The sequence below is a fragment of the Thalassophryne amazonica genome, chromosome 11, assembly GCF_902500255.1.
Source record: "Thalassophryne amazonica chromosome 11, fThaAma1.1, whole genome shotgun sequence".
NCBI lineage: Eukaryota > Metazoa > Chordata > Actinopteri > Batrachoidiformes > Batrachoididae > Thalassophryne > Thalassophryne amazonica.
Window position 1 is genome coordinate 38,719,835 of NC_047113.1, and position 24,005 is coordinate 38,743,839.

General features: G+C 42.1%; 1 protein-coding gene across 1 annotated transcript in view; it reads right to left on the reverse strand.

Moving 5' to 3' along the window:
* Positions 1-21,906, reverse strand: part of atp10b (ATPase phospholipid transporting 10B) — a 56,926-nt gene extending 35,020 nt beyond the window's left edge. Inside the window, exons 1-8 of the mRNA XM_034181750.1 lie at positions 21,353-21,906; positions 10,392-10,596; positions 10,087-10,175; positions 9,734-9,840; positions 3,918-4,049; positions 3,571-3,698; positions 3,222-3,474; positions 388-566 (exon numbers count right to left, since the gene is read on the reverse strand). Of these exons, the coding sequence (XP_034037641.1) occupies positions 388-566; positions 3,222-3,474; positions 3,571-3,698; positions 3,918-4,049; positions 9,734-9,840; positions 10,087-10,175; positions 10,392-10,596; positions 21,353-21,762 (1,503 nt within the window). The 5' untranslated portion in view covers positions 21,763-21,906. The remainder of the gene's footprint in view (positions 1-387; positions 567-3,221; positions 3,475-3,570; positions 3,699-3,917; positions 4,050-9,733; positions 9,841-10,086; positions 10,176-10,391; positions 10,597-21,352) is intronic.
* Between the last annotated feature and the right edge of the window lie 2,099 nt (positions 21,907-24,005).

Here is a 24,005-nt window from a genome sequence, read left to right on the forward strand (position 1 = left end):
CTTGGCGTGTGCCGTGATAGTCTGGACAGAAGTGCTGCTGTTTTACATTCAGGATTCACTTCGCTGTGGCTGTTGCCAACACACCTCACCAATAATAACAGTTAAGAGAAGATCAGGAGAAATCACCTCCAGAAAGTTCAGCAAAGTTTCACTTCCAATAGACATTCTATAAAAACAAAAAAGCAGCAGTGCTTGGATTGAACGAGGACTGTTTCTAGCATGTTTGCCTCTGCATTAACAGAGATGTTTAACATTCTTCAACATAGGCTTTAGTTTTAGAAGCGGTGGGGTTCATCTTTTCACTCTGGACAAAAATGAATGTAATTGGTGCAGTGTTTGCTACAAACAGATGTGGAACTATGATTACCAACTGAGTGATGGTCTTACCAGAGGACTGCTGAAAGCCACACTGCTCTGGATGTTTTCTGTGACTTTGTTCTTACATCGACTGCTATGGTGAAGCTGCGTTTCCTCAGGGTGGAGGTTTCGTGAGACTCGTGGCTGCTGGTGGAAGAGGACATCCTCTTCTGACTCATCTGGCTCATCAAGGACAGCTAAACGAATGGCTGTAAATACCAAAAAAAATAGCTTACTGTCATAGAGACAACTTCAGCTTCTGCACATGGAGCACAATGCTTTCTTTCTACCTCCACCAGATACAGATGCATAAAATATCTCTAACTACTTCACTGCACTGCTGGCCATACACAATTATGCAACATGAATGTGAATTTTTCCATGATTGTACAGAAAGGGAAGTCCTATTGCAAGGTGTGCACTGCAATTGCATTATAAGCAAGCATCTTGGTGAGGTGAGCATGCTTTTACGATGTGACCAGTGCCGTGTTTCCAGTGTTACACCATCATGTCGTGTTATATAGATGTTACTACAAGTTGTTTTATATGTCAAATGTACTGCATTATCATCTACATCCACAAAATGACACCATCTATGGCCATGACAAGCTGGTCCTGTATGATGATTTAAAGATATACTGTCTGATCCTCTAAATGAGAAAGAAGTGCTCATCTTAGAAGAACATTCCATATCAGCTCTAAGGCCTGTTGGTGCTGATGCTTATCTCTGGATTCTGTTGCATGGAGGAGATGAGAGTCTATTACTCCCCCTGGATGGGACTCCAGTCCAGTGCAGGTTACATTCCCAGCTAAAGCCAGTACCCATTTACAACTGGATGGGACAATGCAGATTAAGTGTCTTGTCAAAGGACACATACAAGTAGCATGAGCAGGGTTCAAACCCAGGTCTACATATTGACAGGCTATCTCCTAGCTCCTTATCCACTGGGCTACCTGCTCTTCTACTGGTCTCAGAGAATGAGTGAAATTAGTAGCTCAAGCTCTTGAACAAAATTGACCACACCTTCATATTACTTGTCACTTCATTTGTGTAGGTTTTCGAGTGGGTGTGAATGTGTTTGTTTGTCTGTTTGTGGCCCTGCGAGCTGGGGAAACATCTCAAGGATGACCAGTGGAAACAGGATGGACCTGAGCTAAATTGTGAGCTTCATGGCAAAGGCTGTGAATATTTATGTACACGTGACTTCTTAGTTTTTTATTATTATTTTGAATAAATTTGCAAAAATCTAAAAAAAAACCCAACTTTTTTTCACATTGTCATTATGAGATACTGTGTGCAGAATTTTGAGGAAAAAATTAGTTTATTTTGAATAAAGCTGTAACATAACAAAATGCGAAAAAGTGAAGTGCTGTGAATGCTTTCCGGATCTACTGTATATGTGGCCCTACGACAGACTGGCGTCCTGTCCTGGGTGTACCCTGCCTCGCGCTCTGAGTGTGTGCGTGTGTGTGTGTGCACCTGGTGCATGAATGATTAGCACCATGTTTCAAAAATAAATGCAACATACAGACTGATTCAACTGATGTATGTCTCCCCCCTTTGTGATGCATTTTTTGATAGATGCAACTAGCACTCTGGTGCAATATACAGTCTGGAAAATACAATATTTATGTCAGTGCATGCATCCATTGGAAAAAAACAGGATGAGGCGTATGTGATGCACCTTTCTATTTGAAAAAACAAATTCTATTCTGTGTGTAATACAAGTAAATGTACTTCTGTCTGCGCCCAATAATATCTATCAGTGTTATTTTGGATATTTCTGTGCATTTGGCAACTTGGCACAGTGCAAACACTTATCGTGTGCACATGGTATAATCAAACTTGGCAAATACTTGTATCTTTTGCACACACAGTCGAATTATTTCTAATTTTTCTCTCAGCCACATATGGGAAAACCTGTACAGTGTTGTGCACATGATGTGTGGCTACAGGAGCACACTGTCATGTATGCACTGTGTTCTGCAATATGGTACTGTATTATGTTGATAAGGCACAAGCACATTGTGTCTTTGTGTAGTGAGTCGCTGCCTTAACTACTGGTCAACACATAAATGGTAAAGTGGAGGATGGACAAAACTGGCATGACATTGGGTGGAACAAATGAAACCCAAACATGCCCCTCAGCTCAAGTTTCCAAATAAGCTCAGGTGTTTCATTAATGCATTTTCATAGACTGGGTGGTGGCTCTGAAAACAGATGCCTTGGGTGCAGGTATTAAAGCGTACGGCTGACATATTTCCTTAGTAACTGTTCCACCACTGATAGACCTAATGTCAACAAGCTACCTACTAATTAGTGCTAACCTGGTGCTAACAGTGCTAAATTTTAAGTAAAATAATGCTAAAATTTCACTCAATGGCAATGGTGGGACATGTGGACCATACCGTTAACAAATATCAATCAATCAATCAATCAATCAATTTTATTTATATAGCGCCAAATCACAACAAACAGTTGCCCCAAGGCGCTTTATATTGTAAGGCAAGGCCATACAATAATTACGTAAAACCCCAACGGTCAAAACGACCCCCTGTGAGCAAGCACTTGGCGACAGTGGGAAGGAAAAACTCCCTTTTAACAGGAAGAAATCTCCAGCAGAACCAGGCTCAGGGAGGGGCAGTCTTCTGCTGGGACTGGTTGGGGCTGAGGGAGAGAACCAGGAAAAAGACATGCTGTGGAGGGGAGCAGAGATCGATCACTAATGATTAAATGCAGAGTGGTGCATACAGAGCAAAAAGAGAAAGAAACAGTGCATCATGGGAATATAAGATATGGGAATAGAAATATCAAGATCCTACAGGACATTTTACTGTATGAGTGATGCTGTTAACTGGCTTACTGTTCTCATTGTGGGGATATTCGGTACCCATGATGGTGCATCGGCGGAACACCATCTTGTTCTCAGTAAGGGTGCCAGTCTTGTCTGAGAAAATGTAGTCAATCTGTCCCAGGTCTTCTGTAATGTTCAGGGCCTTACACTGCATGCGACTGTCCAGCTCCTCGTCGTACAGATCAACATCATTAGTGATAAAGAAGATCTCAGCAACCTTCACCAGCTCGATGGATACATAGAGCGAGATAGGAATCAAGATCTGCAGGGGAGACCGGGAGAGTATGGAAATGAGGAGGCAAGATGAGGATGACAATGGGGATTAGGGAAGGTTGTTGATCTTTAGAGATTGCTTTACTTGCAGCAGGATGATCATGGTGAAGAACATGTAGAAAGCGGACATAGAAGGACTGTCCAGGTGACCGTCACTGTTGGTGACCAGGTAAGGGGGCGCACTAGGCAGGTCCTGCAGCCAGTAGAAGTGACCTGTACATGTGACGACAGTACATTAATCACACTGAGTGTCACTCAGCAGCTATTTTTAGCACCACATCTCCTCCTGCTTCCTCTTGCTTCACCTTGTGTGTTTATGGGCTCACGGCCAAAATGACATCAGGTGCGAATTATTGGAAAATTTAACCTTCTCTTAAAAGCACAAGCATTCATCGTGACATTCATTTTTATGGTACATAAGTCATAGCCAACCTAATGCTCCAATGAGACACATGGTAAAGAGGAGAACGCCACAGAGGAGGACGTCACCGTTCAGTCTCTGCTCGACTTTGCTGCGTTTGTACCTCGGCCCACTGTTGTTCAGCATGGACTTGGTTTCATGACCTAACAAGTGAGATCAGAATGAAATGCTTCAGTCACAAAAACACACTCAGTATGCCATAAAACACACCAGTATACATCAAAAGTTGAATGGATTTTTAATGATGATGTATACATCCAGTTGGTGGTGTGGTATGGTGGTCTTCCAACGAGCAGCAAGTGGAAGCTAACAAAGCTGGTATATGTGGCATCTAAGGTGGTTGGGGTACGGCTAAAACAGCTGCAACATAAACAGGTCAGAGGAAAGACTAACCAAATTTTGAACTGTCCTGAGAACCCACTCTTTGGGGAGTTTAATTTGTGCCCATGTGGTCACAGTTTTAGGCTAAGGTAAGGACGAATTGTTGTGGACATCTGGTGGTGTTTTGTTGTACATGTTCTGGACATCCTGTTGCACTCTAAATTTCCTTTTTAAGGTTAAATAAAGTGAAACTTGAACTAATTTGATCTTTGTACTTTGCAAATAGCAGCAGTGACCTCGGTGGCCACCGAGGCTTTCCGAATAAAATAAATAGGTAAAAAAAGAAATAATTTTAACCTACGTGTAACTCCAAAACCAGGGACAGTATTTCTCTGATTTTACACATTCATGAGTGTAAACAGTGTCTGTCTGTCTCATTGACGAACACACCTGCTCCTAATCCATCATCAATCCAGCATCTACTAACCATCCAGCAAGTGGCAGTCACATTAAAGGGATATTACACAACCAAATGACATCAAAGTTTTTTCTGATTTGAAAGGGGTTCGATGTACTAAGATCTCATATAGGAAGTGCAATATACAGTAGCATGGGCTTTTCAAATCTTTGCGCGTTGGGTTGGAGAATGTTTTAAAGGGGATTTACTAAGAATAACTGCATGCATGACAGTGGGTGGTAATGTGCTATAGACAGCAGTATGTAAATGAACACACACAACCGTAAGTGCCAAAGGAATTTCAATCAGCCACTTGCAGGTATGTGTGGTGTGCTCCATTACGCCTGAACTCTGTGACATAGGTGAATGTGTTCACAAGCTCACACACACTCATCTTCAACCGCTTAGTCCAATTAAGGGTCGCAGGGGCTGGAGCCTATCTCAGCAGTCATAGAGCACGAGGCGGGGTACACCCAGAACAGGACGCCAGTCTGTCGCAGGGCCACATATAGACAAGCAAACACACACACACACACACACACACACACACACACACACACACACACACACACACACACACACACACACACACACACACACACACACACACACACACACACACACACACACACACACACACCTACGGACAATTTAAAAGTTTCCAATCCACCTAACCTGCATGTCGTTGGATGTGGGAGGAATCCGGAGCACCCGGAGAAAACCCACACAAATATGGGGAGAACACGCAAACTCCACACAGAAAGGACACAGGTGGGAATCGAACTCATGACCTTCTCGCTGTGAGGCAACAGTGCTAACCACTAATCCACCATGCTGCCCTGTTCACAAGCTAGTAACAAATAAATAAATAAATAAATAAATAATCTGCTATTTCAGACATTTTGGTCAATCAACTTTATTTAAGAAAGCTGGTGAATAATTATGCTGCATTCTGCTGGTAGAATGTACAGAGAAATGTGCACACAGAGAACTGTTCTCTGTGTACTCTGAGAAGGCAGTGGCTTCTCAGTTGCTGACACAGCGCTCTCTCAAGTTAATATACAAATGCGCAATACACAGATACAATTAGAACCCTTTTTCATCTTGATAAATCTAAGTCCATGTGCAAATGTCACCCAAGTCCAGCACACACTTTTGTGCACTCAGGCGGACAAACGTCAAATTTCATATTCCTGAAGGCAAACATTGTTAAATTAACAATTCAAGCTATTTTGCTCATTGGAAAGACACAATCCTCAGTGCACACAGTTCGTAAACCAGCTTCTTCTTCTTCTTTGTCTTTCGGCTGTTCCCGTTAGGGGTCGCCACAGCAGATCAATCGTTTCCATCTCACCCTGTCCTCTGTATCTTCCTCTGTCACACCAACCACCTGCATGTCCTCTCTCAGCATCCATGAACCTCCTCTTTGGTCTCCCTCTTCTCCTCCTGCCTGGTGGCTCCATCCTCAGCATCCTTCTCCCTATATACCCTGGGTCCCTCCTCTGCACATGTCCAAACCATCTCAATCTCGCCTCTCTGACTTTGTCTCCAAACCGTCCCACCTGAGCTGTCCCTCTGATATGTTCATTCCTAATCTTGTCCATTCTTGTCACTCCCAAAGAGAATCTCAACATCTTCAGCTCTGCCACCTTCAGCTCTGCCTCCTGTCTTTCTGTTAGTGCCACTGTCTCTAAACCATACAACATAGCTGGTCTCACTACTGTTTTGTAAACTTTCCCCTTCACTCTTGCTGATATTCTTCGGTCACAAATCACTCCTGCCACCTTTCTCCACCCACTCCACCCTGCCTGCACTCTCTTCTTCACCTCTCTACCACACTCTCCATTACTTTGAACAGTTGACCCCAAATATTTAAACTCATCTACTTTCACCACTTCTACTCCTTGTAACTGCACTATTCCACTGGGCTCCCTCTCATTCACACACATGTACTCTGTCTTGCTTCTACTGACTTTCATTCCCCTTCTCGCCAAAGCATATCTCCACTTCTCCAGACTAGACTCAACTTGCTCTCTACTCTCACTACAGATCACAATGTCATCTGCAAACATCATAGTCCATGGGAACTCCTGTCTGATCTCATCTGTCAACCTGTCCATCACCACTGCAAACAAGAAAGGACTCAGAGCTGATCCTTGGTGTAATCCCACCTCCACTTTGAATGAGTCTGTCATTCCGACTGCGCATCTCACCGCTGTCACGCTATTCTTGTACATGTCCTGTACTACCCTAACATACTTCTCTGCCACTCCAGACTTCCTCATACAATGCCACAACTCTTCTCTTGGCACCCTATCATAAGCTTTTTCTAAGTCCACAAACACACAATGTAACTCTTTCTGTCCTTCTCTGTACTTTTCCAACAGTATTCTCAGAGCAAACATTGCATCTGTAGTGCTCTTTCTCGGCATGAAACCATATTGCTGCTCACAGATCTTCACCTGTTTTCTAAGCCTAGCTTCTACTACTCTTTCCCATAACTTCATGCTGTGGCTGATCAGCTTTATACCTCTGTAGTTACTGCAGCTCTGCACATCACCCTTGTTCTTGAAAATAGGAACCAGCACACTTCGTCTCCACTCCTCAGGCATCCTCTCACTTTCCAAGATTTTATTAAACAATCTGGTTAGAAACTCTACTGCCATCTCTCCTAGACATTTCCATGCCTCCATTGGAATGTCATCTGGACCAACTGCCTTTCCACTCTTCATCCTCTTCATAGCAGCCCTCACTTCTTCCTTGCTAATCTCTTTTACTTCCTGATTTACTCTCACCACATCATCCAGCCTTTTCTCTCGCTCATTTTCTTTATTCATCAACTCTTCGAAATATTCCCTCCACCTTCTCAGCACACACTCTTTACTTGTCAGCACATTACCATGTGCATCTTTTACCACCCTAATCTGCTGCACATCCTTTCCAGCTCTGTCCCTTTGTCTGGCCAATCGGTACAAGTCCTTTTCTCCTTCCTTACTATTCAACTTCTTGTACAGCTCGCAATATGCCTTTTCCTTTGCTTTTGCCACTTCTCTTCTCGCCTTACGCCGCATCTCCTTGTACTCCTGTCTACTTTCTTCATCTCTCCGACTATCCCAAAACTTTTTCACCAACCTCTTTCTCCTTATGCTTTCCTGGACCTCTTCATTCCACCACCAAGTCTCCTTGTCTTCCTTCCACTGTCCAGATGTCATACCCAGTACTGCCCTAGCTGTCTCCCTCACCACATCTGCAGTACTCTTCCAATTGTCCAAAATTGCTTCCCCTCCAACTAGTGCTTCTCTCACCTGCTCGCTAAATTTCACACAACAGTCTTCCTCCTTCAGCTTCCACCATCTGATCCTTTGTTGAGCTCTCACTCTCTTCTTCTTCTTTACCTCTAAAGTCATCCTACAAACAACCATCCTATGCTGTCTAGTGACACTCTCTCCTGCTACCACCTTACAGTCTGTGATATCTTTTAGCTTGCATCTCCTATAAAGAATGTAGTCCACCTGTGTGCACCTTCCTCCACTTTTATATGTTACCCTGTGCTCCTCCCTTTTCTTAAAGTAGGTATTGACCACAGCCATTTCCATCCTTTTTGCAAAATCAACTACCATCTGTCCTTCCCCATTCCTATCCTTGATACCATATCTACCCATTACTTCCTCATCACCTCTGTTCCCTTCACCAACATGCCCATTGAAGTCTGCTCCTGTCACCACTCTTTCATGCTTGGGCACACTCTCCACCACCTCATCTAACACACTCCAGAAATCTTCTTTGTCCTTCATCTCACAACCTACCTGTGGGGCATATGCACTGATGATATTCATCATCACCCCTTCAATTTCCAACTTCACGCTCATCACCCTGTCAGACACTCGCTTAACCTCCAACACACTTTTAACATACTCTTCCTTTAAAATGACCCCAACACCATTTCTCTTTCTGTCCTCACCATGGTACAACAACTTGTACCCACCGCCGATGCTCCTGCTCTTACTTCCCTTCCACTTGGTCTCTTGCACACACAATATGTCTACCTTTCTCCTCTCCATCATATCAGCCAGCTCTCTCCCTTTACCAGTCATACTACCAACATTCAAAGTCCCCACTCTCATTTCCACCCTTCTAGTTTTCTTCTTCTCCCGCTGTTCGTGGCAACGTTTTCCTCCTCTTCTTCGTCGTCGTCTTCGCCCAGCATTAGCCCAATTTCCAACGGCACCTTGTTGGGCAATAGCACCGGTGGCGGACGTTGTTAACCCAGGCCGCGACAGATCCGGTATGGGAATTCGATTCTGAGTCTGCATAGTTGGGTTGGCTTGTTTTACGCCGGATGCCCTTCCTGACGCAACCCTCCTCATTTATCCGGGCTTGGGACCGGCACTCAGAATGTACTGGCTGCACACCCCATGTGGCTGAGTTAGTTCGTAAACCAGCATCCCTGTTAATTAATTAATTATTTTTGGGGAGCCATGTTGTTTGCATATTACCATATCTCACGGCATGTTGTGATTCAGCATCACGAAATATACATTAATCTACTGGTTCATGATATTGTCACAAAAGTGGCAAATTTTCGTAATGGGAGCAGGAATGTATTCTAATACATTCCGTGAGGGGTGCACGAAATTAAAAGTGATGCGGGCGGGGGTGGGGGGGTATGGGTGGTTATGGTTATGGTCAGGGGAAGGAGTAGGGTTAGGTTATGGTTAGAGTTAGGGGGAGGGGCACGGTTAGTAATAGTAAGATAAAAAGCAAAACTCCAGCATGAAAATTTGATTCATTTCATGACAGGAGCACGAAAAAAAAACTCGTGAGACTGGGTTGAACATATGCCTTCAGTAATCTTCAATAAATAAGGCCCTACATGCTTTTTAATTTTTTTTATGATTGTAAGATGATGGCACTTATTCTTTTTGAGTTATCATGTTAACAATCTGAATGAAATGGAGGAAATTATCTATCTAATCATTCAGTGCATTTTAAAGGGTACATGCCTCAGCTTTCCCAGTGCGGTTACTGGGTCGATGAAAACTTATTTACCTGCGTACACCACAAATCCAATGGTGTGGTTTGTGTTTCTCACGGTGCAGCCTCGAAGCAGTAGACTGTCGATTCCAGCACCCACCTTGTCCTTATTGGGTTTCTCTCTGCAATGTGAGGAAGTGAAAAACCTCATTCATGGTGCTGGATCTCTTTAAACATTCATTACTACATACACTTTTAGTATTAGCTGTTCTGCTGCTTTATGGCTGAAGCAGGAACTTGATCACAGTGTATTTCAGTTGAAAGATGCCTCTGGTGCCATGACAAGAAAAACAGTGTAATTAGTGTGTGGCTCTGAAAGGCAACGCAGAATTTGGAGAATCAGTTTCATTTGTGCATTTGATACTCACACAGAACACTTGAAATAATCCAGATTGTCGTTGGGCTTTTCACACAGGACTGTGTTGTTGTTGAATTGTTCAGGTTCAAACTTAGAATCCTGGTAAAAGAGGAAAGGCGAGATCACAGTGTCACTAACGGAAACATAAACCTGTACTTCCAGAAAAACACAATGGTCATTACGTTAAAGATAACATGCAACCCAACAGGTCTTTGCTCCTGTTCTGTCTTAAGTGGCACTGACATATGTGTTTCTATTCATAATGCAGAGCATTCTGCAGAGAAAGCAGAAAAACTGGAGCGAAGAGATCCTCACCGGGGTGTAGAATCCTGGTACCACCCTCCTCTGTTTGAGGTTTGTTTCTCCATCCAGGTTGGCTGTTTCTATGTGACACATGCCGTGAGGGTCTGATGTGTACAGAAGCAGGAGGTCCGCAGGAACAATTTCATTGCAAACCACCTTCACAAAGTCTCCCACTCGCACGTTCTTCCAGCACTTCTCCACAAAGTGTTTCACAGTCCTAGAATCATAAATACCAGGCAATGGTGGTCATCATCATATCTTAGATCTTGTTCTGACTTATGGTATGGAAATAGAAGACTTAACAGTATTCCCTGAAAACTCCCTTCTGTCTGATCATTTTTTAATAACATTTACATTTACTCTGATGGACTACCCAGCAGTAGGGAATAAGTTTCATTACACTAGAAGTCTTTCAGAAAGCGCTGTAACTAGGTTTAAGGATATGATTCCTTCTTTATGTTCTCTAATGCCATATAACAACACAGTGCAGAGTAGCTACCTAAACTCTGTAAGGGAGATAGAGTATCTCGTCAATAGTTTTACATCCTCATTGAAGACAGCTTTGGATGCTGTAGCTCCTCTGAAAAAGAGAGCTTTAAATCAGAAGTGTCTGACTCCATGGTATAACTCTCAAACTCGTAGCTTAAAGCAGATAACCCGTAAGTTGGAGAGGAAATGGCGTCTCACTAATTTAGAAGATCTTCACTTAGCCTGGAAAAAGAGTCTGTTGCTCTATAAAAAAGCCCTCCGTAAAGCTAGGACATCTTTCTACTCATCACTAATTGAAGAAAATAAGAACAACCCCAGGTTTCTTTTCAGCACTGTAGCCAGGCTGACAAAGAGTCAGAGCTCTATTGAGCTGAGTATTCCATTAACTTTAACTAGTAATGAGTTCATGACTTTCTTTGCTAACAAAATTTTAACTATTAGAGAAAAAATTACTCATAACCATCCCAAAGACGTATCGTTATCTTTGGCTGCTTTCAGTGATGCCGGTATTTGGTTAGACTCTTTCTCTCCGATTGTTCTGTCTGAGTTATTTTCATTAGTTACTTCATCCAAACCATCAACATGTTTATTAGACCCCATTCCTACCAGGCTGCTCAAGGAAGCCCTACCATTATTTAATGCTTCGATCTTAAATATGATCAATCTATCTTTGTTAGTTGGCTATGTACCACAGGCTTTTAAGGTGGCAGTAATTAAACCATTACTTAAAAAGCCATCACTTGACCCAGTTATCTTAGCTAATTATAGGCCAATCTCCAACCTTCCTTTTCTCTCAAAAATTCTTGAAAGGGTAGTTGTAAAACAGCTAACTGATCATCTGCAGAGGAATGGTCTATTTGAAGAGTTTCAGTCAGGTTTTAGAATTCATCATAGTACAGAAACAGCATTAGTGAAGGTTACAAATGATCTTCTTATGGCCTCGGACAGTGGACTCATCTCTGTGCTTGTTCTGTTAGACCTCAGTGCTGCTTTTGATACTGTTGACCATAAAATTTTATTACAGAGATTAGAGCATGCCATAGGTATTAAAGGCACTGCGCTGCGGTGGTTTGAATCATATTTGTCTAATAGATTACAATTTGTTCATGTAAATGGGGAATCTTCTTCACAGACTAAAGTTAATTATGGAGTTCCACAAGGTTCTGTGCTAGGACCAATTTTATTCACTTTATATATGCTTCCCTTAGGCAGTATTATTAGACGGTATTGCTTAAATTTTCATTGTTACGCAGATGATACCCAGCTTTATCTATCCATGAAGCCAGACGACACACACCAATTAGCTAAACTGCAGGATTGTCTTACAGACATAAAGACATGGATGACCTCTAATTTCCTGCTTTTAAACTCAGATAAAACTGAAGTTATTGTACTTGGCCCCACAAATCTTAGAAACATGGTGTCTAACCAGATCCTTACTGTGGATGGCATTACCCTGACCTCTAGTAATACTGTGAGAAATCTTGGAGTCATTTTTGATCAGGATATGTCATTCAAAGCGCATATTAAACAAATATGTAGGACTGCTTTTTTGCATTTACGCAATATCTCTAAAATCAGAAAGGTCTTGTCTCAGAGTGATGCTGAAAAACTAATTCATGCATTTATTTCCTCTAGGCTGGACTATTGTAATTCATTATTATCAGGTTGTCCTAAAAGTTCCCTAAAAAGCCTTCAGTTAATTCAAAATGCTGCAGCTAGAGTACTGACGGGGACTAGAAGGAGAGAGCATATCTCACCCATATTGGCCTCTCTTCATTGGCTTCCTGTTAATTCTAGAATAGAATTTAAAATTCTTCTTCTTACTTATAAGGTTTTGAATAATCAGGTCCCGTCTTATCTTAGGGACCTCGTAGTACCATATCACCCCAATAGAGCGCTTCGCTCTCAGACTGCAGGCTTACTTGTAGTTCCTAGGGTTTGTAAGAGTAGAATGGGAGGCAGAGCCTTCAGCTTTCAGGCTCCTCTCCTGTGGAACCAGCTCCCAATTCAGATCAGGGAGACAGACACCCTCTCTACTTTTAAGATTAGGCTTAAAACTTTCCTTTTTGCTAAAGCTTATAGTTAGGGCTGGATCAGGTGACCCTGAACCATCCCTTAGTTATGCTGCTATAGACGTAGACTGCTGGGGGGTTCCCATGATGCACTGTTTCTTTCTCTTTTTGCTCTGTATGCACCACTCTGCATTTAATCATTAGTGATTGATCTCTGCTCCCCTCCACAGCATGTCTTTTTCTTGGTTCTCTCCCTCAGCCCCAACCAGTCCCAGCAGAAGACTGCCCCTCCCTGAGCCTGGTTCTGCTGGAGGTTTCTTCCTGTTAAAAGGGAGTTTTTCCTTCCCATTGTCGCCAAGTGCTTGCTCACAGGGGGTCGTTTTGACCGTTGGGGTTTTACATAATTATTGTATGGCCTTGCCTTACAATATAAAGCGCCTTGGGGCAACTGTTTGTTGTGATTTGGCGCTATATAAAAAAATTGATTGATTGATTGATTGATCATGATCTGTCTGGGGAGGAGATAACTGACAAGGGCACTGACAGGTTTTTCACAATGTCTGACATAATTATTTTTAGTTTATGGATGTGGGAAAGATTGTTTTGACTTTGGAGATGATCCATGAGTTGGAAAGCTAATTTTAATCTTCTCTTTTAGAGATTGGACCATTGTGACATATTTGCACCACTGAAGTGCTTCTTCACAATGATGTTCTTGTCTCTGGGACCTTTGCCTTTGAGTGCAAGAGTGACATATCTTTGTGGTTCCTGGGGAGTTTGAACACCACACTCCTCACTCATGAGGCCGGCACGCTGTCAAATCAGTCAAAGGGGAATCCTCAATAGCCAAGTTATAGCAAGAACATATTTCAGCCAGGATTTAACCCTAATACATATCTCCCCACCATTATTTGGCTTCGTCCCGAGGGCCAGGTGCATTTAAGCATTATGAATCTTCACCCATGATTGTGTATTTGGTCAAGCGCCATATCCTACCAATAACGCCAATTTATGCAGAAAGGCGAATTCCATATTGATTGTCTCTGCCAGCTCAACATTTAAATTTCTGATGGCCGAGTACAGGAAGTCATTGAAATCCTGCATCTAAGTCTTGATCCAGGACAAAAGCAAAACCAGACACTCGATTCCTCTTTCAGCAACTGTTAAAGACCACAGTATTGTCCACAATGTCTAGGTCAGTAAACCTTTCGTTCCCAACAAAGGCACCTACATCACTGACTAACATAACACTATCCAACACCTAATCCATGCAAGCATTGAACAGTGTAGGAGCCAGAACACATCCTTGATGAATGCCAATTTTCTGTTGGAAACGTTCAGAGTTTGTGTACCGAAACCGCTTTGACAAGCCAAGCCAAACCAGGAGCAACTGAGAGGAGTAAGCCATTTTTCAGCTCATCGGTGCCCATGTTTATCAACTCATTGTACAACGTGAAACAGATTCCACAAATATTCATCTTCTATCTCTGGGGAAAATATAGAAGTATCTTACTGCATGAAATGATCCACATTGAATGATTCATGTGGATCTTGGCAGGCAGAAATATGTTTGTTTGTTTTTTGTTTTTTTGTACAATAACCTCATTTTTGTGACATTTCTGATGCTGGAGCTGCAATTATTCGTGTTTTCTAAATAGAAACCAGGCTTATTAAAAAGATTTTTGCCACATTTGTTTTCTGTGACGTTGGGTGTAATTTGTCATCCTTTTGTACAATCAAATAAAATATTGATTTACTCATTATGAATAAAAATTACAGCACCTGGTTAAGTTAGAGAATAAACAGTAAACAAATGAAAAATCAATGCTGTTGTTTCTGGAACGGAGCCCAGATGTGGTTTTAGAAGAAAGAAATTTTCCAAATGGTTCACATTTAAAGGAAGACACACTCTGCTGTATCTCCAGTCTTCAGGCTTCACACACACACACACACACACACACACACACACACACACACACACACACACACACACACACACACACACACACACACACACACACACACACACACACACACACACACACACACATGACCAAGTTTGAACCTGCACATCAGCTGCTGGTTCATCATCAGTGACAGAGTTACAGGTATGTTGCCCTGCATGTAGGACCTGTTTCCAAACACCAGCTCACCACACCTAAGAACACAGCTGAAAGTGGGCCGTTTAGTGATTGTTCAGCCTGTTTTTCTGTGCTGATTATAAGAAGCACATTGAGCAATCATTTGTGTGTGTATTAGAAGTGTCCTGTTGTAGAATGTCTCAGAAATGCGTGACGTCTGCACATAATCACAAATGATTTTTATCCATTATGTTCCGAACTGTACTCTGTGCACTCTACACACCATGATATGACTGCACAAGTAAATATGCATTTCTGTAATGGTGTTTTTTTTTCGACTGTGTGGGACTTCATCACAAATATTCTCCTGATCAATACATATATTTTACATCTAGGCTTCTTGGTTGTTGAGATATACAAATAAAGAAGTTTTCATCAATAATTATGTTACCTATACAAGATAAATGGCATAGGTAACATAATTATTATGCAATTCAAACAATATACTTTATGTATTTTAAATAAATACTGTCATTTATTATTGATTTAGAGTAATTATATTTTTCATTCTTTTTTCATTCTTTCATCTTCTACCACTTAGTCCAGTTAAGGGTCGCGGGGGGCTGGAGCCTATCCCAGCAGTCATAGAGCGCGAGGCGGGGTACACCCAGGACAGGACGCTAGTCTGTCGCAGGGCCACAAATAGACAAACAAACACAGACACACCCACACACACACCTACGGACAATTTTTTTAAAGATTCCAATTCACCTAACCCGCATGTCTTTGGATGTGGGAGGAAACCGGAGCACCCGGAGGAAACCCACGCAAACACGGGGAGAACATGCAAACTCCACACAGAAAGGCCATGGGAATTGAACCCACGACCTTCTCACTGTGAGGCAACAGTGCTAACCACTAATCCACTGTGCTGCCCAATTAAGCCCAATTGTGGCTTAATTATATTTTATTAATACTAAATACATAAAGCTGAGGGTTATGCATTTCAAATGAATAGGATTTATTACAGTAATGAATATGCATCATGTAAGGTTTATTTGGTAGGTTTGTATTAAAATTATCAAAAAAAAAAGTAAATGGGAATTTGTCATGTAAAAATTACATAAATCTTAAAAGTTAGGGTTAAATATTTCTGTCAGTGTGTGTTTTATATGAGATAGTTCGACGTAGCACTGTAGATGAGCCACGCCCACCTGTGCACACTTTGCACCTCAATGGATGCAACATGCAGGTGATGGATAGTGTGAAATGCAGGTGTGCAAATGAAAATGTCTGATGAATTAAATCTAAATCCCTCTCATCTGACTGCACTCTTACATATGTGGAAGTGTGCCCAAGTGTGTCCAGGCCTATACTCTGAGACAACCGAGTCGGTCGCCTGGGTAGAAACTGAGAACAGAATTGTGACATCAGCAAAGCAATGCACTACGCGCCTTTTCTTTACTCAAGCTCGAATTGTACTGGGAGTATGGAGGTAGACATTTTAATGTTGGCTTTGAGAATTAAATTGTGAGCATAAAGAAACCCCCCAATAGTCGGCTGTTGTGTTATTAAAAACCAGAACCATTCCCACCACGGGAATGGAAATGCTTTATGGAATGGTGTAAGATTTTTCAGCTTTCCAGGAGCTAAAAAAGAGGTGTCGCATTGCTTGAGTAACAGGTCTGAGAAGGGAAACACATCATTTTGAAATATATGTTTGTGTGTTTCAATGTATTGTGTGTGAGGCCAAATTCAGGAACTGCACCTTTCTAAGTGTGTGTACCGTGAAGATCTGGCCACCAGACACAGCGGAGGCCGAGACAACTGTTCTGACATGAGACGCTCGTGCCCACGGATCATGCTCCGATGGCGTCATTAGCTTTTCCCGCGCTTACCCCTTATCGCCTGGTATTCATGACGGCTGCATGCAACAAGTTAGCGTAGCAGCTTAATCCATATTTTAATTAACATTTTTCAGTACTTACACATATTTACACATTACTTATAAACATAGCTTATTTACAGCTGGATATATGGAGGCCAAAAGTTTTTTTCTTTTAATTTAACAACCATTTTTTTTTCTTGAAAAAAAGCTATTGCACATTTACTCATGGTATTGTTTGGGCCATCAAGGATACCCACGTATGGCGTATGTGAGCGATGAATGCAGCCTTAGAAGGATGCCGTCGTTATTGCACATCTTGACTTTGAAAATGTGCACATCCTGCACCCATCCACTGGGAAATTGAAGGTGAACTTCAAGACATTTATAATTCTTAAATTATTCAGGCACTCACACCACCAATGAGGTTAATGAGGTACGGAACGTGACCATGGGTAGCTGCTCAAAATCAAGTGACCATTCTTTGTGTTTGTAGGACTCAACTTCTCCAGATATCTTTATTTTCTCTAAAGCAACATTCCTTTGCCTCTGTGTTTCACTTCTCTCTGTACGGAATCTTGTTCTTTATTTCTTGCTGTTCATTTGTGGCTTTGTTTTTCTTTGTTCCGCGTTCATTGAGTGTTTTTCTTCCTCATCACCTGTCCTCCTCCTCCTTTTTGTTTTGGTTTTGCATGAATGAAAAGATGGTAGAACAGTAGTGATAAGTAAAGCCTTATATATCCAGCCGTGTACAATAAATATTTTGCATGAATACATATACTGAATTAAAAAAACCCAAAACAAAACAAGTGTATTGTTAGATATATTTCTGTGTTCAATTGTGGTTTTCTTTATTTGTTTTCTGTACTGGTTTTGGTATTAAGGTAGTTATTTCATTTAGGGTTAGTTTCATTTAGTTTCATTCTTATTCTCATTTTCCTTTGTTCTCTCTTGGTATGTGCATGTAGAACTGGATTTAACCAGTTTGTACCACTTAGGATAAAGAGTTAGGTTACAATTATAAATCATATGTCTCCTGTGGGCAGGGGGATGGACCTCCCTTGAATGCCCACGGGGGCCAATAAGAGAAGGATTTTGCGAAATAAAGTCCACCTCTGTCACGCATATATAATCCTGTATAAAAACTGCTTGTATCCATTGTTCTGGGTTCTATAAGAGCGGATCTTGTCAAGAGAGAAGTTCTTGCAGGGCCCAGGCCTGATTATTTTTGCTACGACTTTGATTAAATTTAAAAGTGTGGAATAATTCGAGTTTGTACTTTGTAAGGGGCAGTATTACAGAAAGAACCGGGGCAAGAAATAACAGTATGTAAAGCTCATCAATCATTCACTTATTACATTTATATCAATCAATCAATCAATCAATCAATCAATCAATCAATCAATCAATCAATCAATCAATCAATCAATCAATCAATCAATCAATCAATCAACAGTTATTTCTATAGCCCTTTACAGCAGCCAGATGCTGTCCAAAGTGCTTTACAGTAAAATCAAAGATCAAGAATTCGCAAAAATGAAACAAACATAAATAGAGTTAAAACAGCAGAAAAAAAAAAAAACATGTCACAGCACCACCAGGTATTGAAAGTCATTTTAAATAAATAAGTCTTGAGCTTTGATTTAAAAGGTGCTGGGTCAGAAATAGTGTGTAAATCAGAAGGTAACTTGTTTCACAATCTGGGTTCAGCTACTACAAAAGCACGATCCTTCTAGAGTTTATATTTTGACCTCTAAGCAAAGAGACATCTAAGTAAAGCTAAATTTCAGATAAGTGTGAAGGTGTAAGGCCATTAATAGTTTTAAAAACAAACATTAACATTTTAAAATCAATTCTAAAATGAACTGGAAGCCAGTGGACTGAATACGTACAGTTAACCATTGACTGATTTGTCAGATATATTTACATATTTATTCTCTATTGCAGTCATCTTTTTGTAAGTCTCATCCTGTCAGATTTCAGAAGTTCAGCAAAAAGGGTCTTGGTTAGTATTTGGACTTGTGGCAGGAGGGCATCACATGTAAAACATGTGGCAGCGGTTAAATTCATTTAAAGAGGTCATATTGTGCAAAATCTTATCTATTTTTATTAACCCTTTACATTTACATATGGGTGTTGTGTGAAACATCGTCAAAGTCCCACATATCTATGCATGAAGAAGCATCTCTGCTATAAGCAAATGTTTTGGCTGAAGTGGCGCATTTTATACTTACATGACATATGTCACAGAGCAGTGACCAGCAGAATTTGTGATAAATGTGCAAAAATAGCATTTTAAAGTACACTTCACTTACTGCACATATACTGAAATTCAACCACACAATACACAACAAATAGAACAACCATTTGTTACCATTAGCAGCCCATTAGCCATATGTTTGAAGCCTTCTCTGGTCTAACCGAGGTGGACGCCCAGATCACTCTCATGTGGCTGAGCACAGTAATAATGTGACTGCATAACAATGCGATCTCCATATTTGGATCAGGTTATGGAGTGAATATTTCATGCCTATTAAGAAGAAATAAAAACACCAAAACATTGCTGTGTTTTGGCTTGATGAGTCATGTGTTCACTACATAGAAATGTTTTAGTGAAGGTCATACCTTCTTTAGGGTCCAGGTGCTTCCTGTCTTACTGTATGGATGTGAGACTTGGTGCTAATAGTGACCGAAGGCAACAAATAGATGTCTTTGGTACCACTGTTTATCTCTTCAGGGGATTCTTGTGTCTAATGAGCAGTTACTTATTGTAACAATGTGAAGTCTAGATTGAAATACTGTAACTTGGCTAGCATGCATTCTTCTTTGGGTGACCTGGAAGAGGGTTGGTCTCATGATGTTCAAACCTCACTGGAGCCTCAAAGATGTATGTCACTTGGTTACAATTGGTATCAGAAGTGGGATGTGGCAGAAGACCATTTGTGGTCCCAGATACAGGCGAAGCTTCATAAAACCTAAATGCACTTGTGACCTCAGGATGAGGTCAAAAATGTTTTGGAGACATATAACAAGGTGAAGTCCAGATTGAGAACACGTTCCTGAGAGCTTGGATAGCAGGGATTCCCCTTTGAGTGACATAGTAGCGTGTTGGTGTTGTGAGCGAGAGATCTGGTGTTCAAACCCCACCACAGCCTCAAAGATATAAGCCACTCAGTTATGTTATGCCCCGTTTACATCGGACTGAGACCTATATAAGATCTACAAGATCATGACATTTTGTCAACTCTCACAAGTCTTGCTGGTCTCCGTTGTGATCTGTTATTTGTGTTTACACCAAGTGTGCATTGCAATTGAATTGTGCAAGTGAAAAATATGTTAATATCCGCGATCATTGATGCACCTCTATGCAGTCAATTGAGAGTCTATTAGAACCCATAGGATCAAGTTGAGACGTGAGAGTTTATCAAGACCAATTATGAGACCCATGTATCTGTTAACCGGTCACACATCTTGTGCAATTGTTTTAAACAGTTCAATATACTCGCACACCTGTTGGAGACCGATAGGGAGTGATGGCAACTAAGAGGGATCTTGTTTCCGACCATAGAGACCCCATTGTGACCAGTCTGCAACCCTAGTGGGAGTCAGTGAGAGCGATGGCGAGCAGAGGCCGTTTTTCGATTGCATCTCGGTTGTGGACTCAGTGTAAAAGGGGTGTTAGGAAGTCTGAGATCAGGATGATCACTTGCATTGTGACGGAATGTCAACGACAAGATTCTGGCCATGTGGTGCATTTATCTAAACATGTTCTACTACAACAAGTGATCCGAGTAGCTTGAGAAGGTCAAGTTTAAGCAGGAGATAGATGGTTATTCTTGAGTGGTGAGGATCTACCAGTTGCCATCCAGGACTCAAGGCTGTGGAGTGATGGATGCGGAACCAGTGCATACTCCCAGCATTGTCTGGGATGGCGGTCTATCAGGACCATATTAATAGGTTAAAAAGGAGAGCTGGGTCTGCTCCACAGTCATGCCACCTATACCGGCAGACCACTATGAACTCACTGAAGGAAACTCAGTGAGTTTAAGCTGACAGCCTAGGGGGTGTTTTACAATCTCACATTCAAGCAAATCCAAATACTTTTTGTCTCATTTTGTGTGACAGAGGTGACTAGCATCTGCAAATAGGACCAGAGAGATGGGGCTGCTCTCTGAAGTGTCCAAACTGCTGCGTTTGGAGTCCACACTTCAGGACACCTGGACCTCATCACCACACATACTCATGCAGTAGAGGATTTTCACTCAGCTGAGGCTGCACTTCACAGCATCCCTGCTGACTCTTTTCAGGAAATGTGAAAGCAAACAGCTGCCGATAATGATAACAGCCACAAGGAGGGATGCAGGTACCTCCTTATAGATCCACTTTCCCCACCCCTGCCTCTGTTCTCCAAAATCCACAAGTATTTTCTCTTTGTAAGTCAAAGATTCTGTGGCTCTCTTAAGACTATTTTGACATCATGAATGTACAGAGGAATGCAGTTACCTGGAGTAAACCAAGCATGGCGTGTTGTTGAGCTTCCTGTCGGACTGGTACCTCCTGAAATCCTCCCAGGTGTCTTTCAGGACTGTCAGAGCCAGTATGATAGAGATGGGGATAAGAGCCACTTCAGGCTGGAAGGCATTCACAACGGGAAAAAAGTTCAAAGCTGCAAGTCCTACGAAGTAGACGTTGGCCCAGCGGCAAAACTGCTTCAAGAGATTCACCGGGATAAAGAAGATGGGGGAATATTTGGTGGTTTTGATGGCGTTTCCTGGGAAGAAGCGGTTGGGTTGCTTCCTCTTTTCCAGGCCCTCATAAGGCAGATTAGACACCAAGTTGCGGACATCCTTCTCCCTTGCCCTATGACCACTAAACACATCCCGCATCAAATCCACAGGGTTTGTTATCGTCATGACGGATGTGTAGCCTTCTTCCTCGTCTCACCAGCTTTTCTCTCCCATCTTGACTGATTCCACACTCACTGTCCTTTTGTACAAGACAAAGGAACTCACCTGAGGCCCATCTTCTGTGTGTGTGTGTCTGTGTGAGCTTGTATGTGTGTGAGGCCTAATGACAAGTCAGTGAAAATGACAGTAGACCAAGCCCTCAACTCCGCCCATTTGTTTGACAGGTGCGTTTGCATTCCTTCTGGTGAAAATACAGCAGCTATGTAGGTGACAATGTGTCTGTTTTTGTTTGTTTGTTCCCAGGCAGGGTGGCCTATACAAATACAGTGGGGTAAAAAAGTATTTAGTCAGTCCCTGATTGTGCAAGTTCTCCTATTTAAAAAGATGAGAGTGGTCTATAAATGTCATCATAGGTACACTTCAACTATGAGAGACAAAATGAGAAAAAAAAATCCAGAAAATCAAATTGTAGGATTTTTAAAGAGTTTATTTGTAAATTATGGTGGAAAATAAGTATTTGGTCACCCACAAATAAGCAAGATTTCTGGCTCTCACAGACCTGTAACTTCTTCTTTAAGAAACTCTTCTGTCCTCCACCTGTTACCTGTATTAATGGCATCTGTTTGAACTTATCTGTATAAAAGACACCTATCAACAGCCTCAAACAGTCAGACTCCAAACTCAACCATGGCCAAGACCAAAGAGCTGTTGAAGGACACCAGGAACAAAATTGTAGATGTGCACCAGGCTGGGAAGAGTGAATCTACAATAGTCAAGCAGGTTGGTGTGAATAAATCAACTGTGGGAGCAATTGTAAGAAAATGGAAGACATACAAGACCATTGATAATCTCCGTCGATCTGGGGTTCCATGCAAGATCTCATCACTTGGGGTCAAAATGATCATGAGAACGGTGAACAAAAATCCCAGAACTACACGGAGGGACCTGATGAATGACCTGCAGAGAGCTGGGTCCAAAGTAACAAAGGCTACACACTACGCAGAGAGGGACTCAAATCCTGCAGTAACAGGTGTGTCCCCCTGCTTAAGCCAGTATGTGTCCAGGCCCGTCTAAAGTTTGCCAGAGAGCATATGGATGATCCAGAAGAGGATTGGGAAAATATCGTGGTCAGATAAAACCAAAATAGAACCTTTTGGTAAAAACTCAACTCGTCGTGTTTGGAGGAAGAAGAATGCTGAGTTGCATTCCAAGAACACCATATCTACTGTGAAGCATGGGGGTGAAAACATTATGCTTTGGGGCTGTTTTTCTGCAAAGGGGACAGGACGACTGATCCATGTTAAGGGAAGGACGAACTGGGCCATGTATCGTGAGATTTTAAGCCAAAACCTCCTTCCTTCAGTGAGAGCATTGAAGATGCAATGTAGTTGGGGCTTCCAGCATGACAATGATCCCAAACACACCACTCAGGCAACAAAGGAGTGGCTCCGTAAAAAGCATTTCAAGGTCCAGGAGTGGCCAAGCCAGTCTCCAGACGTCAACCCCATAGAAAATTTGTTGTGAGAGTTGAAAGTTTTTCAGTCTGTTGGTCCTGCACTTGGGAAGCAGCAGTCTGTGGCTGAAGAGGCTCCTCTGATGCTGATGACGGTCTGCAGAGGCTGACTGGCATCTTCCATAATGTCCAGCAGTTTGTCCAGTGTTCTCTTCTCTGCCACCGTCAACAGAGAGTCCAGCTTCATGCCAACCACATCTCTCTCAACTTTTACATCTGATTTATTATCCATTTAAAAAATTTATGTTGCGTGAAGCGCTGTGCACTCCCCCCCATCAGAGACATGAAGGAGCAGAACGACGTGACACGTGCACCAGACTCGCCTTCGCAGTCCCAGTTAGCTCGGGCCGGCTTCAGCTTAGGCCTGGCATGCCGGCTGCACAGCAGCTGCAAGAGTGCATGTCACACAGACACAAACGGAGATGCAAAATGCATGCACTCTTGGAAACAACATGCATGGGTCCACAGAGCAGAGGTCTGTGCATGTCTAATTACTCCAGTGATACGGAAACACTACAAAGTAGAAAGCATCTGCTTCTCTCCTCTCTCACATGTCAGCAGGAATGTTCTTTATGAAAAAGGAGAGGGAGAGAGAAAGAGAGAGACAGAGCTAATTTAGCACATGCCATCTGTCTGCTGTTGTGAGATAATACATCTGTTATACTGAAGGGGAACAATATTGTCGAGTTGATTTCTACCGATGCATGCAGGAACCTGCAACAAGACTTCTTGTTGC